The following is a 16,619-nucleotide window of genomic DNA, read 5'->3' as shown; positions in this document are numbered from 1 at the left end:
TTCAGATTTGAATTCAAATAGTCACTTGAGACTAATAGTCACTTGAGGCTAGTAGTCACTGTCTTAGATAGAGCTGTGTGTTCTTGGGAAAGTTACTTACCCTCTGTGAGTCTTTGATTCCTCATCATTCTGACAATGAAGAATAAATAAGACAGGCTGACAAATGCAAAGAACTCAATTGAAACATTAAAGAGCACAAAGACCAAAGGCTTGTGATTTTTAGCACTTTATTTTTATAACAAATATGTGATCCCACTGTATAGCAACAGTTAAATACTATACATTGCAAGAGGGAATTGAAGAGCTGGATTTAATGAAACCATTTTAACAAGAACCAGTTGCAGTGTTAGGTTGTAATTGCAAAGGAACCTGCCCAGACTTTAATTTGTCATCTTGTTTTATTTTAAAATGATGCTCAATTTGCATTTCCCAGATGTCAGAGGCAGTGATGAGAGGTCCTGGGTGACAAACCTTTAATATCAGCAAGGTTTTAAACAAAATCTGGCATTTCTCTGATGAGCTAAAATTCTACTCACTTCAGAGAGAGCGCCGAGTAAGATTGTTTTAGTCTCACAATGTGGTCGGTCATGCTGATCATCCATTTCACTTAGTTCACACGTAATTGCAATCCCTTACATCTGTAGAGGGTGCTTTGGTTGATTAAGCACTTCCACATGCCTTATCTCATTTAATCCCCGAAGCAACCGTGTGAAGATGGTAGCAGGTGATTTAAGATGAAGGATCAAAGGCTCACAGTGGGTAAGTGACTTGTCCAGGAGCACACAGGTACTAAGTGGCTAAAGAGGAATCACTACATGGCCACATATTTATCACGCCTTAAATGTAATTGCATAGTAATGTCATGTAATGCTAAATACACCAAAGATAAATGTCTTTATACTTCTTTCTTTTTCTTTTTTTCTCCAGTCATGAAATATCTGTATACTTCTTGATTTATGCTTCCTTATCACAAACTATGTTCTTTACACTATGTCATGTCATTGTCACAAATCTTATTTTCCCTCTTTCTCTGAGGTGGAGTAAACTATGTTATGACTCACTTGTGTTTCTGAGTGTGTATAAAAATGCATCTTTGTAAAAGCCCTTTATTAAACTCCTTCCCAATTATCTGGTATGGCTATTCTATTTCTTGCTGTGATCTTGACTACTACATTGTTGGAGTTAAGATGAGTTAGACTAATTGTAGCTTTTTTTTTTTTTTGAGATGGAGTCTCACACTGTCGCCGGGCTGGAGTGCAATGGCGCAATCTCAACTCACTGCAACCTCTGCCTCCTGGGTTCAAGCGATTGTCCTGCTTCAGCCTCCCGAATAGGTGGGATTACAGGTGCCCGCCACCATGCCTGGCTAATTTTTTGTATTTTTAGTAGAGATAGGGTTTCATCATGTTGGCCAGGCTGGTCTCGAACTCCTGACTTCATGATCTGCCTGCCTTATCCTCCCAAAGTGCTGGGATTACAGGCATGAGCCACTGCGCCCAGCTGTAGCTTTTTATCTGTGAAATGAAACATTTCCGTTAGCTTCTGGGAAATAGAGAAACTCAGATTCAGCAGGAGCCTTAAAAGCCTAAGCTTTCACATTAGTGGATCATAGTTCATGTGTTCCTTAGTTAGTCTGCCATTTACTATGTGATGAGACAAGTTATTTAATCACTCTGAATTTAAGTTTCCTCATTGGTAAAATATAATTGATAATGGTATATATTTATAGAGTCATTGTAAAAATAATTAGCATAGTCCCTGGCAGGTAGTGATTCAATAAAAGTTAGCCATGAAAATAAATGGTCTCTTTCTGGATTAAGAGATTGGCTGGCTGGATTAGTGAGTAATCTCAATTTTTTCATAAAACATGCTAATTAATATCCACAGCATCCTGAATAATCACTGCTAGTACACCTCACTTATTCATTGGTAGACTTTTGGTCTCAAAAGTTGAGTTATATGTTTCCCAAGGATAATTTGCATTAGTTCCCAAACCAGTTGATGCTCGTTGCATTTATAATAATTTGATTTAATCACCTATTATGTAAACTGGTGCACTAGTTTTCTGTTGCTGCTTTAACAAAGCACCACACACTTAGTGGCTTAAAACAACACAAATGTAATACCTTACCAAAGTACTGGAGTCTGAAATGGGCTTCACTGGACTAAAATCAAGTTTTTGAGCCAGGTGCAGTGGCTCATACCTGTGGTCCCAGCTACTCAGGAGGCTGAGGTGGGAGGATTGCTTCAACCTAGGAGTTCAAGGCTGCAGTGAGTTATGATCATGCCACTGCACTCCAGCCTGGGTGACAGAGTGAGACTCCATCTTTAAAAAAATTAAAAAAAATCAAGATGTTGGCAGGGATGCATTCTTCCAGAAGCTCTAAGGGAGAGAGATCTGTCCCCTTTCTTTTTTCAACTTCAAGAGGCCACCTGCATTCCTTGGCTTGTTGCTGGCCCCTACCTCCATCTTCAGTCCTTCCCCATAGCATCTTTAAATTATAGTCTGGCTCTCCACTTCTCTTTTATAAGGGCCCCTGTGATTGGGCCTGCTGGATAATCTAGCATAGTATCTTCATGTTAAGATTCCCAACTTCATTATAACTGCGAAGTCCCTTCTGCCATGTGAGGTAAAAGGCTCACAGGTTCCAAGGATTAGGGCATGGACATCTTTCAGGGACCACTATTCTGCTCACCACAACTGGTGACATTTGAGAGGAGAGAGAGGATATTTTTATGAACCCTACTTTCTTGCTTTTGAAAAACTAATTAAGTTAAATTGAAAAAAGATTGCTTTTGAGTTAGATGTGGGCTGGCTAAGTGTAAAATTTTAGGACACTTGTGAAAATCTAGAAGGATTCTGTACTCAGATTGCTTCAGAAATATGTTAATGTCCTTGCTTCATCTAGAGAAACAAATGGTAAATCAGAAGGTACAGTATGGTTTTGATTTATGGAAGGAAGATAATGCAGAGTAATATGAGTGCGGTTTTTTAAAGCTTTTCCACTTTAGATAAAATTATTCACTTTCTCAGTTAACCAGCCAACTGCCAATCTTAATTGTGCAGATTTTATATTATTTAATCCAACCCACATCCATTCCCATCCCTTTTGTTTCTGAGGCTAGAGAATGGATTTATGTTGGTGATTCTTCACGTGCTGGTGGAGTCTTGGATTTCATTGAGATTTTTTTTCTTTTTGAGACAAGATCTCACTCTGTCTTCCAGGCTGGAGTGCCATGGCATGATCACAGCTCACTGCAGCCTTGACCTTCTGGGCTCAAGTGATCCTCCCACCTCAGCCTCTCGAGTAGCGAGTAGCTGGGACTACAGGTGTACGCCACCATGCACAGCTGTTTTTCTTTCTTTTTTTTTTTTTTTGTAGAGACAGGGTCTGAGTGTGTTGCCCAGGCTGATCTCAAACTCCTGGGCTCAACCATTCTTCCACCGAGAATTTGATGAAAGCTAAGACTGACCTTGAAAAACACCTATACAAATAATGTGTTCCTTTATTTTTAGTGCCTTGGATAATGAAGAGTTGAGTTATTATTCTCTTCAATTCTTGGTCCACTGTCACTTTTAGTCCTTGTATTTATTATATTTTAATCTTCACTTCCCATCCCCATTTCCACTCCTACCCCTGTACTATCCTCCCCATAGATACCCACTGTTTTATTTAATACTTGCTCTTGGATAGTTATGTATCATTGAAAGACAATTAGTATTGTTTTGCATACTCAACATTTCATCTACAATTTTGGTAATTTTATGCATCTCTGAAGGTTATTTTTGGATACTAGAGGATCTATAGGCCTCAGGTCAAGAAACTTTGTCATAAATCTGAATTATCCAGTACAGTGAATGTCAGGCTCATGTGACTATTTAAATTCAAATTAAAATTACTTAACATTATATCCAATTAAAATTTTGGTTTCTAGGTCTCACTAGTCACATTTCAAGTGCTCAGTAGTTGTACGTGTCTAGTGGCACATTTGTGCAGGACAGTGCAGATATAGAACATGTCCATCAATGTAGAAAGTTCTATTGGACAACACTGTGCTAGTGATCTATATGAACTCTTCCACCTCTAGCACTAATGATTAGTTTTGGTTGGAAAACTTTTCTCTATCTGTCATGCCTTTTTACATGTGTGGAGTAACTCATTTCTCAAAAGTGTGTTAGGGAGTCTCTGATAAAGTAGATGGGAGACAGGCTCAGGACATGAAAACTGTAAGCAATGGTTCTAGATTCAGCAAGATAAAGGACTGCAAAATGTGTTCCTAATCAGTTGCTCTCTGGTGGAATTCTACAGTGACATAAACTGTAATCAAGGAGGCCACAAGTATAATCCCCAAAATTTAAATATAACACTTCAGATTTCGAGCACCTATTTATTTATAGCTACCTTTAGTGATAGTGTTATTATTGTAATTATTGTAACCATTGTCACAGAATGTCCAGACTGGTATGCAGGTATAGCTCATTACCAGGAGGAAAACACAGAAGGTGATATATAGCAGCTTTTTACTTTCCTCATTGAACTATCCTTCGGTCTACAAAAGTGTACTCTAGGAGATAATTCAGAGGCTTCTGCTGTCTTTAATCTCCTTATCTCCCTTCTACTCCTGAGGGTTCAGATTTCCCCCTGGAATCAGGGACATGAAGTCCTCTATTCTGGTCCCTGCTGAGAGGGAAAGGTAGATCTTTATGGCCTGTGCCTCCTTTTATAGAAAGAGGCGCAGGTATTTCTGATTCATCGTAATGGAGACAAAAACTCTTTTCTTTGCTAAATTTGACAACTTCTCATAGCATAATTTCAAAAGTAGTGCGGGGTAGAAGGAACAAAGTATAGTGAGGAAGGGAGAAATGACCTGCCATGTTGTAATTAGCCTCATTTTACTAACGAAGACAGTAAGGCTAAGAATGGTTTAATGTCATGCCCCAGATTATTCAGATAGTAAGTGTTTGGCTCCAAATCCAGTGCTTTTTCCCATGTCGTACTCTCTAACAATTTGGAACGAAGAGTTCCACAGTGTTCAGACCACTTTGATGGGTGAATACCTCTCTGACACATTGGACTCACTGGATTCCCTGTCAGTATGCATCTTAGTCACTCTGCATTTTAGGAATGGAGCAGGATTATGGCTGAGAATAGAAGCCGATATTAACATTTGCCTTGGTCCATAGCTGTGATCAATGGATCAATGAAAGGATCCTTATGTTCAAAACTGAGTGTGTTCCAAGAACTCTGGGAATCCCAGCAGATAATTTCCCCTGTGAAATGCAAATATATGCTTTAAACATTAGTACACATGCAACAATGTAGAACATGTAAGAGTTAAAGAGGAAAGAAACACGAAATGCAGCTGGCAGTTAAAGACAGGTTTTCTTTAGTTAAAACCTGAGAGACACTCCTGGCCAATTTCTATCAGGAGTGCTTTCTCTTACAGATTAAGAGTATGTATTAGTTTTAGGGTGAGGGGGCTTATCAGAAGCTTCGAATGTTCCTGTTTGAGGGAGAAGTTTTATGGTGGGGTTGGAATGTCTCTGGGTGGAGGGGAGTTTGCCTTGGGGCAGGCATCTTTCCGGCCAGAGGGATGTCATCTCGAGACTGGCATCTTCCCAGCTGGAGGGGGTTTATCTCGGGGCTAGCCTGTCTCTGGCTGGGGAGGAGTTTGGAATGTTTCTGGTTAGAGATGTTATTTGTGGTTTATGGTCATGCCGACCTTAGTCATTAGACTGATGCCCTTTGGATTTAGGCAGTTTTTTTTTTATTAAGGTGAACTTTAGAATGAGGGGCTTGTCCAAGATGGCGATGCTCCTGCTCTGTCGGAACAAAGTTGCGATGTGATATGATGTGATGTGGATGCTGAGTAGTTATCTAGGCTCACTCATAGGTAACAAACTTGCTTTTGTACTTCTTCCAACCAACCTCATCCTCATTAGCATGGGTGATTCAAATTTATGCCTCAGCAAAATTACAAATGACTCCTGGTCATGGATCTTCATGCCATGCATGAATAGTCAAAATCACCTTAGTTCGGCATTTTGAGAGTGTGCTAGTTATTAGTGCTGCTTGTTAAATATTACCTGCTTTCTACATTACGGGCATGGGGTAGAATTACACTTCTCTTCTCTTCTTTGAAATTGGGCATGGCTATGAGAATTACTTTGGCCAGTGTGTTGGGAGAAAAGCTGAGTGTTGGGAGAAGCTGAGGCAGGGCTTGCATGTCTGACATAATGTAAAAGAGTCTTGGAACATGTCCAGGGTCCAGGGTCTAAAACTCCTCATGGCCTTTGGAACACTAAGCTCTGTGCTAAAGGGTGGAAGGCTACCCTGACGCACCATAATCTAAACCCAGGGCATAAATCCCCTTGTGGCTCTGGAATGTGTCTAGACTTGCTGGCTCCTTGCTTCTAGCCCTCTCAGGCTCCTAGATTGATTATGTCTTAGAATTGGCCATATAAAGGCTAAACCATCACAACTGTAAATCTTGTGCTTAATGCAACGCTCCCTTTCAACCCCACATTCTCACCACCTGTTTCTTTGATCACCAATAAATAGTCTGGGCTTGCAGAGCTCAGGGCCTTCACAGCCTCCATACTCACATTGGCCCCCTGGACCCACGTTATCTCTCAAACTGTCTTTTCTCATTCTTTTGACTCCACCGGACTTCATTGCCCCCACGACCTGGTGTTGGGTCTGATCACCCCAACATTCCTGGCTGCCCAACATGGGGCAAGAAAGACCCCGGTGAAGGAATGCTAGAGTGTGTAAAGGCAGAGGACGCATCGTCAACGGACACCCGAGGATGACTGAAAGAAGCTCAGTGGGAAAGCTGAGTACTCGGAAGAACCAGGGTAACAATGGGACGAAGTGAAAGCAAACATTCTGTTTACTTGAATTTCTTAAGGCATTTATTATGTAGAGGGTGAGGCATGGGGTGTAAGACCCAGTGGAATCTGAGGCTTGTTTATTCAGAGGGCCCCACTTAGAGAAAAAGAAGACAAAGTGAGGACTTAGAAGGAACCTGGGCAAGTAAAGTCATCTTGAAGCTTCAGTTTCATGGGTAACCTGCCTCTGCTAGAGAAAAACAGATTTAATGAGAACAGAGGCATGATATGGGCTAAATGTAAAGAAATTTGGACTCAAGGCCCCAAGGAATATTTGTTTGAGTTGTGGAATATGCTTGATTTTGGTATGTTAGCAATTTTTGCAGCATCATTCATTGTAAGATTCAGGGCATTCTGGCATGCTTCCGAAACCCAGAGCATCACTGATACAAATGATACTTTGAAGGACTTGACAAAAGTAACATTGGGAGATAATGTGAAATACTACAATTTGGCCAGGAGGGAGTGGGACCCCTCTGATCCTCAGCTTGTGTCTAAAGGTCTTTGTGCAGATGCTGTGGTTTTGAGTTTCTCTGGGATAGCTTGTATTTTGCCAGCAAATGAAAGCTTTGGACCTCTGCAGATGTCACTTGGAGGAGCAGTCAAAGACATCTTCAGGTTCGTGGTCATATTCATTATGGTGTTTGTGGCCTTTATGATTGGAACATTCAACTTCTACTCCTACTACATTGGTGCAAAACAAAATGAAGCCTTCACAACAGTTGAAGAGAGTTTTAAGACACTGTTCTGGGCTATATTTGGACTTGCTGAAGTGAAATCAGTGGTCATCAACTATAACCACAAATTCATTGAAAATATTGGTTATGTTCGTTATGGAGTCTATAATGTTACAGTGGTCATTGTTTTGCTAAATGTGTTAATTGCCATGATCAACAATTCATTCCAGGAAATTGAGGATGATGCTGATGTGGAGTAGAAATTTGCAAGGGCCAAACTCTGGTTTTCCTGCTTTGGGAGGGGAGAACACTTCCTGCTCCCTTCAATCTGGTTCCAGATCCGGGGTCCCTGTTTTGTCTCTTGCTGAAGCTTAAAGTGTGGATTTCTGAGCTCTACCCAGGGCCATAAAAAAGGTTTCCAGGAAGATGTAGAGATAAGTAAGTAGAGATAGAGATAAATAGAGATAGATAGACAGGGACTTGCAGGAACTCACAGGAACTAACAGGTATCATAGGGACAGACAGGGACAGGCAGGGATAGATGAAGACTAACAATATAAGGTCAGTGCCCTAAAGAGATACTGATCAGTGCCCTAAAGATGTACAAAAGCAAAGACTAGCAATATACGGTCAGTGCCCTAGAGAGGTACTGGTCAGTGCCCTAAAGAGGTACAAATGTAGAGACTAGCAAAGACTAGCAGAGATTTGCAGGGGCAGACAGGAATATTCTGAATTATGGAAATTAGCTATGGCTCAAAGTCCAGTCAAAATCTGAGAGGGAAAATATAAAATGAACAGGGGAGCGAGGTAAGGATAAAAATGCTCTTTCTTTTCTCTCCAATGGGACCTTTTGGATTCAAAGTTGTGCTAGCAATAAGAAATGTTACTCTTTATATAAATACACACTTTATTACATGCCCTGAATGTTGCTTGTTTACCTGCCTTGATTCAACCTTTGATAAGAATCAAACTGTCTTGATAATTAAAGCCAGGGAAGGAGTTTGGATCCCTGTGTCTCTAAATAGACCATGGGAGACATCACCATCTATTTGTATTGTAACTGAGCCTCTACATTTGTGGATTTTGTTCTGGTGGTTGTGTGCTTGTGCTGTCTCCTTTTAGTCTACAGACGCAGAAGCCACCTCTGAAGAGGAAGCTGCCTCTGAAGAGAAAGCCGTCATCAAGAACAAGCAATGATAGCTGTGGCGGTTTTATGAAAAAGAAAAGGGGGGCATGTTGAGAGGAAAGCTGAGTATTGGGAGAAGCTGAGGCAGGGCTTGCATGTCTGACATAATGTAAAAGAGTCTTGGAACATGTCCAGGGTCCAGGGTCTAAAACCCCTCGTGGCCTTTGGAACACCAAACTCTGTGCTAAAGGGTGGAAGGCTACCCTGATGCACCATAATCTAAGCCCAGGGCATAAAACCCCTCGTGGGTTGGATAGAATCCAGGGCTCAGGGCATGAACCCCCTCATGGCTTTGGAATGTGTCTAGACTTGCTGGCTCCTTACTTCTAGCCCTCCCAGTCTCCTAGATTGATTGTGTCTTGGAATTGGCCATATAAATGCTAAACCATCACAACTGTAAATCAGGTGCTTAACGCAGTGCTCCCTTTCAACCCCACATTCTCACCACCTGTTTCTTTGTTTGATCACCAATAAATAGTCTGGGCTTCCAGAACTCTGGGCCTTCACAGCCTCCATACTCACGTTGGCCCCCTGGACCCACTTTATCTCTCAAACTGTCTTTTCTCATTCCTTTGACTCCACTGGACTTCATCACCCCAATGACCTGGTGTTGGGTCTGATCACCCTACCACAATGAAATGTTATAATTTACTTCCAGACAGAAGCTTCAAGAGCTAGTGTACAATTTGTGTGGGCAGAGCAAGCTCCCACAGTTTGAGTGAAAGTTCAAAGTGTGAAAAGTTAATAGACATGCTACAGAAGGTTGAGGTGGAAAGCTGTCAGTGTGAAAAGCTACAGCTGGTGTCAGAACTGGGCTGAGGGAACTGATGCAAGGCAATTTATATTTAACCTGCATAATTGTATATCCATCATACTTTGCCTATCCATTCTCCCAGAGATAGGCACCTTGGTGGACTCCAACTTCCTGCTCCTGGTCCTAAAAATAGTGCCAGTGAACATACTTGTACATATTCGCCTACCTGTCTACATATCTATCCATCCATCTGTTAATCATCTACTTATCCATCTATTCATCCATCTCCAGGAATGAAATTGCTAATAGGCATTGACCAAGACAGACTTAATGTTCTTCTCAGCTTGACTAAAATTTAGACTGATTTCTCCCTGACCTCCTTTTGCTTAGAGCATTTACTTGAGAAAATATGCAATTGTAAAATCTTTCTTTCCCTTTTTTTTCTTTCTTTCTTTTTCTTTCTCTCTCTCTCTCTCTTTCTTTTTCTTTCTTTCTTTCTCTCTCTTTCTCTCTTTCCCCCTCCCTCCCTCCCTCCCTCCCCTCCCTCCTTCCTTCCTTCCTTTCTTCTCTCTTTCGCTCTTTCTTTCTCTCTTTTGCTCTTTCTTTCTCTTCTGAGATAGTGTCTTGCTCTGTCAGCTAGGCTAGAGTGCAGTGGCAGGATCAGGGTTCACTGCAACCTCCATCTTGTAGGCTCAAGAAATCCTCCCACCTCAGCCTCTGGAGTAGCTGAGACTACTCTGGCTATCAAAAAAAATTTTTTTTGCAGACACAGGGTCTCACTATGTTGCCCTAGCTGGTCTCAAACTCCTGGGCTCAAGTGATCTACCTGTCTTGGCCTCCCAAAGTGCTGGAATTACAGGCATAAGCTACTGCACCCACGTGTAAATTCTTTCTGTTTAAATTCTTAATTCTAATTATCAAGTTTTTCCCTATAGAATATGTAAATCTTCTACAACCCAGAAAAGTCTTGCTCAAGGATCTTGGAGTCAGCCTGTTGAGATATAATCATTGAAGGCAATAGAACCACATTTCTCAGTCTCTATGGGAGGGTAGAAGCCTACTCTTGAAAAGCCTACCCTTGGAAAGTGACAATTAGCAAACACAGATGACCTAATCACATTGGCCACCCTCCCTACACTCATGTCCTTTAGTACTCTCTAGTAGTTTTCTATTAGCTCCTCCCAGCGTTTAAGAATCTTACTGCCTTTTGTTTCAGTGGAGTTGAATTCAGTCTCTCTCTGCTATTGCAATAGTCTTGAATAAGGTCTTTCTTGCCATTTTAAATATATCCAGTGACTTTTTTATTTTTTAACAGCAGACATATATTTAAGTTAATGAAGTAGTGCTCATTTGTTATCTGGAATGGCTATACTGGTTTCTATTCCATGTATACCTGTTAGCAATGCTTAAAGGTTTACATCCCTACATTTCTACCAACTCCAAGAATTATTCAGACTTCTAATGTTTGTGAGTTAGAGGTGAAGTGCTGTCTCATTGTTTTTTAAATGTGAATTTATCAAATTAATGATGATTCTGAGCACCTTATTATGTTTGATAACTTTTGGGGTTTCCTCCTCTGTAAATTGCTTTTGTCTTTTATTCTACTGGGATTGCTCTTTTCTTGTTGCTTTGAATTCCTTTCACATACAGTCAATAACTTATGAATTTTAGACATTTCAAGTACTTTACTTTGTTCATATTATTGTCAAACAGAGATCCACATTTAAAAAGTATTTGTTGGCTGGGAGTGGTGGTTCATACCTCTAATCCCAGCACTTTGGGAGGCTGATGTGGGAGGATCATTTTGGTCCAGGGGTTAGTTAGGCTTAGTGGTGTGCATCTGTGGTCTCAGCTACTCTGGAGGCTGAGGTGGGAGGATTGCTTGAGCCTGGAGGTCAAGGCTATGGTGTACCATGATCATGCCACTTCACTCCAGCCTGAGTGACAAAACAAGACCCTGTCACATATATATATAATATATAATATTTTATATTATATATTATATATGTAATATGTATACACATACATTCATTTTTTATACTTTTAAAGAACTGTTTGCAAGTAAGTTACAGGCATTATATATATATATATATATATATATATATATATATATATATTTATTTATTTATTTATTTACTTCTTGTTATTTCAGTGTTTTCCCTAAAAACATCAACGAGGAATAACAAAAGTATAAGTATGGAATCAGGATGTTTAACATTGATTCAGTATTATTATCTAATCCACTATCTATGTTCAACTTTTGCCAATCACCTTAATATTGGTATTATAGATTGATATTTCTCCCTTCAATTCAGGATTCTGCTTAAGCCTCTTTTGTTTCCTTTCATTATCTCAGACCCTCAGGATTCTTTATTTTTCATGTCTTTAATGTTTTATTTTGTAGATGGCTTCTAAGTTTAGGTTTGTCTGATTTTTTTATGATCATAATTTTTTGGCAGAAATATAAAGATAATATTGTGGTCTCAGAACATCATATCAAGGGGACCATGATACCAATTTATACCGTTACTGAAGCTGTTAACCTAGGTCACTTGGTTAAGGCGAGTCTGCCGATAACCATTTTTCCCTTTGTAATTAACTACTTTTACATAGACATGTTCGAAATATATGTATATTTGCATGTTGCATTTGTCACTTATCAATATATGCTGAACTTATTTCATATTAGCTCATAGAGCTATCCTTTATTCTTTATTACAAATGCATAGCATTCCATTGTGTGTATGCATCAGAATTTACTTGATCAATCTTTTATATATAGATATTTAGGTCACTTCCAATATTTTGCATTTATAAATAAGGCTGCTATGAATAACCTAATGCAAATGTCTTTTCTTATTGTTGGAGATATATATTCAGGGTAAGTTTCTAGATTTGAGATTGCTGAGTTGTAAGAAAAATGCACATACAATTTGTTAGAGATTGCCAAATTCCCCCAACGTAAGAGTTGTGTCATTTACATTCCCACCAGCAATGAATGAGAGTGCCTCACAAGCCTTGCCAACAGAATGTGTTGCCAAGCTTTTAAACTTTTTGCCAATGTGATAGAAGAGAAATGGTATCTCAGTGTCATTTTATTTGCATTTCTCTTATTATGAGTAAAATTAAAATAGTTTCATATGATTAAGGACTATTGTATGCCTTTTTAATGAATTTTTGGCTTGTGCCTTTAACTCATTGTTTTATTAAGGCTTTAGTTATTTCCCCCTTTTAAGTTGTTAAATATATTAAAGATAATAGCTTTTTATCTGTGATACGTTTTGCAAACGTTCAAAAATGGTCTCAATAATCCCATCTCCATGTAATTACTCCTTTGTATAGACCTCTCTACATTGAATAGTCCTGGTCTGTGCACCCAATAGGATATTTGGTACAAGTCTTGCACGTTTCTGTAGTGTTTTTGTATAAAATAAAACTGTGGCTACAGAATCATGGTGTGTTTGTGTGCTTACTTTATATTCATGAATTTCTTATATTTATGATACATTGCATTCCTGGAATAAACTCTGCTTGGTCATTATGTATTATTTTCACAGTATGGTGATGAATTCTATTTGCTTGTAAATATTTACTATTTTTGCATTAGTATTTATAAGCTATATTGGTCTGTAATTTTATTTAAATTTTTGACAATCAAATTTAGGTATCAATATTATACTTGCTTCATACAATGATTTTTGACAATTTTCCTTCATGTTTTATGTTTTGAAACAATTTTTGTAACATCGGGTCTCTCTGGTTATTGATAGTTTGGTCAAATTTCCTTGTGAAAACTTCTGCTCCTGGTACCTTTTTGGGGGGTATAGCCTTGATACAATGTTTTTTCTATAAAAGTTGGTTTAAGTTTTCTAAACTCTACTTTAGTCAATGTTGGTAAACTGTATTTTTTAAAATAAATTATTAATTTGGGGCCGGGTGTGGTGGCTCACACCTGTAATCCCAGCACTTTGGGAGGCCGAGGTGGGCGGATCAGCTTAGAACAGGAGATCAAGATCAGCTTGGCCAACATGGTGAAACCCCGTCTCTAATAAAAATACAAAAATTAGCTGGGCATTGTAGTGCTGTGCCTGTAGTCCCAGCTACTCAGGAGGCTGAGGCAGGAGAATCGCTTGAACCCAGGAGGTGGAGGCTGCAGTGAGCAGAGATTGTGCCACTGCACTCCAGCCTGGGTGACACAGAGTGAGACTCTGTCTCAAAAAAAAAATTATTAATTTGATACTGGTTTCTACTAAAACTACAAAAATTAGCTAGGTGTGGTGGCACACGCCTGTAATCCCAGCTAGTCTGGAGACTGAGACAGGAGAATCGCTATAACCTGTGAGGCGGAGGTTGCAGTGAGCTGAGATTGTGCTACTGCACTCCAGCCTGGGAGACAGAGCGAGACTCTGTCTCAGAAAAAATCCCAAATTATTTTCAGTTGAGTTTTTAAATTTTGAATTATCATATTCCTTATTTTATTGTATTATAATCAGAGAGTGTTGTCGGTAATATTTCTTCTTGTGACTTGCCGATTTTTTTTTACCTAATACTTGATCAATTTTGTAAATGCTCCATGTGTGCTAAAGAGGAAAATGTATTTTCTATTATCAGGGTTTAATGTTTGATACATTTCTATAAGATCTGTAAGATCTGTCTTATTGAGAATGCTGTTTAAGTCTATCAGTGTTTTGTCTACTTGACCTGGTGTAGGATACTAAAGTCTATTTTTAGCGTGCTTCTGTATATTTCTGCTTGCTTCTCCTACAGTTTCTGCTTTATGCAGGTGGTTGCTCTATTATTTGGTGCATAAATATTCCTAAATGTTTTATCTCTATTTTGAATTACAGATTTTAACATTAAAGTGCTTTTTTGTTACATTAAAAGGTTTTTCTGGTTGGCATTCTACCTTGTCTTATGTCAGGATTGCAAACCCTGCCTTCTTATTAATTCTATTTCCTGTTAAGTCTGTGTCCATCCCTTTAGATTTAGCTCTTCTGAATCACTGTTTTTAGGTGTGGGTCTTATATACATCCTGGCTTTGATACCTGTTGGTGAGTTGATTCAGAAATATTTTTATTTTAGAAGATGAGTTAAGCCAATCCACAATTAACTAATATCCTTGTTATGTTTGATCTATACTCTGTCACTTTATTTCAGTTGTAGTTTTTATAAAATTACTATGTGATTTTATTACATTTTCTGTTCCTCTATATGATGTGTTTGCTTTGCTCTTTAATTTTTAAAATTTCTTTTGGTATTAGGATTAGGTATTTAGTGATAACATTTGTATTTACACCTTTTAAAAATTCCCTTGTCTGCTGGTTAGCCTTTATTCTCTGGTTTGTCAGTTTCTGACATACCCTTGACTCCTCCCCTTGATCTATACAATAGCTGTTCTCAAAATGTTCAGTAGGGGATCCTTGAAACGCTTTCATGGAATCTGCGAGATCAAAACTATTTTCATAATAATACTAAGACATCATTTCACTTTTCTACTCTCCTTTTCTCATGAATGCGTGTGAAAGTTTTCCAGAGGCTATATGGTAAGTGATGATATCATTGCTCTGATGGCTAATGAAAGTGTGAAACACATATGAAAATCTAGCTGTCTTCTATTAAGGCAGACCTTAAAGGGATTTGCAAAAATATGAAATAATTCTTGCTGCTATATTTTTTGGAAAAAGTTTTATATTATGTAATGGGTTTATTATTTTAAAATAAAAAAATATTTTAAAACCTTTCAAATTTAATTTCTAATATGGCAGATATATCTACTTCATAATAGATATAACTCACCTAAACAAAAACTTTCTGAGGTCCTCAAAAACTTAGAAGCGTAAAAGATTTCAGAGGCCAAAACATTTGAGAACTGCTTCTATACAACAATCAATGCATTTATTCTCCTTTCCAATTCCCCTCTCCCTTTTCTTTCACATTTTTTTCAGATTATTTTTATTTTATGGGAGCATTTGACATTTTATGTTATTTTTCTACCTTTGTCTCTATTTCTGTTTTAGTCTTAAATCTAAAATTATATGTATTAAGTCCTCACTATTAACCCTTTTACCTAAATTTTCACAGTGATAACATGGATGGATGAAACTAGTCCTTTAGTAGTTTCTTCAAGAAGGAGTCATGAATACAGGACTCTCCAAGTTTTTACATATGTAAAACTAGTTTTTATTTATTTATCTTTTTAGACCTTGATCTTGAAGAACAGCTTAGCTGAATATAAAATCTTTGGTTCACATTTTTTTTCCTCTTGAATTTCTTGCAAATACTGCTTGCTTCTTGCCTTGATCTGTATGTTGCTCTTGAGAAGTCTGATGCTAACAATTCTGTTGCCATTGTAAGATTTTTTTTTCCCTTCTGGGAGACCTGAGGTTTTTTTTTTTTAAATTATCTTTAATGTCTCATAATTTTACTGGAATATATCTGAGGGTTGACTACTGAGGGTGAATTTTCTCAAGTATCTGGTGGGCCCATTTAGTATGTGGATTTAGATTTTCTGTAATTTCCTGAACATTTTCTGAAATTATATTTTAAAATATTAGTTCTATTACATTCTTTTTTCTTTTTCAGAGAGTTCAATTACATGTAATTGGATCTTCTTTGCTTGTCCTTCATTTAAATCACTTCCTTTTAGACCCTTTTAATGTTTTATTTTTATTGTCTCATTTTTCTGCTTTTCTTCATTTCCTCTTATCACATGTTCATTTGCATATAATATTCCTTGGGTAATTTGTAATTTAATTTTTCATTTTTCTGAGAAGATTTCTTTTTTTCAATCAACTCTTACTTAATTTCTTTCTGTTTTATGTACATTTCTGTTCTTAGATTTTGATGATCTGATTTAAGGTGTTTTTCATATTCCTACATACTTGTTTGAAGACACTGGATTTAGTTTGGGGTATTGCACTATAGTTTCTTTGGCTTTGTAGTTGTTTTGGAGGTTGGAGGGGGAGGAATTGTATCATTTTGAATGTTTCAATTTTAAGTTTCCATTTTATCCTTCCGGTAGGTTTGTATAAATGTAGATTCTTTTTCAGTCTTTATTTTGTGTATCAGGTTGGCAATCCGGGGAGATTATAAGCATTTAATTCAAGAGAT

At 38.1% G+C, this 16,619-nt stretch overlaps 2 protein-coding genes across 3 annotated transcripts in view; both read left to right on the top strand.

Annotated features, from left to right (window-relative positions):
• PRELID2 (PRELI domain containing 2) overlaps positions 1 to 16,619 on the top strand; it is a 130,998-nt gene that overhangs the window by 98,746 nt on the left and 15,633 nt on the right. The gene's annotated exons all lie outside the window — the stretch shown is intronic.
• Positions 3,395 to 9,964, top strand: LOC107974893 (short transient receptor potential channel 6-like). Its single transcript, XM_024356769.3, has one exon. The coding sequence runs from the start codon at positions 7,065 to 7,067 to the stop codon at positions 7,827 to 7,829; it is 765 nt and encodes a 254-aa protein (XP_024212537.1). The 5' UTR covers positions 3,395 to 7,064; the 3' UTR covers positions 7,830 to 9,964.

This window comes from Pan troglodytes, chromosome 4 (genome assembly GCF_028858775.2).
Source record: "Pan troglodytes isolate AG18354 chromosome 4, NHGRI_mPanTro3-v2.0_pri, whole genome shotgun sequence".
In the NCBI taxonomy this organism is placed as follows: Eukaryota; Metazoa; Chordata; class Mammalia; order Primates; family Hominidae; genus Pan; species Pan troglodytes.
The sequence above is the reverse complement of the archived record's forward strand: the minus strand, read 5'-3'. Positions and strand labels throughout refer to the sequence as shown.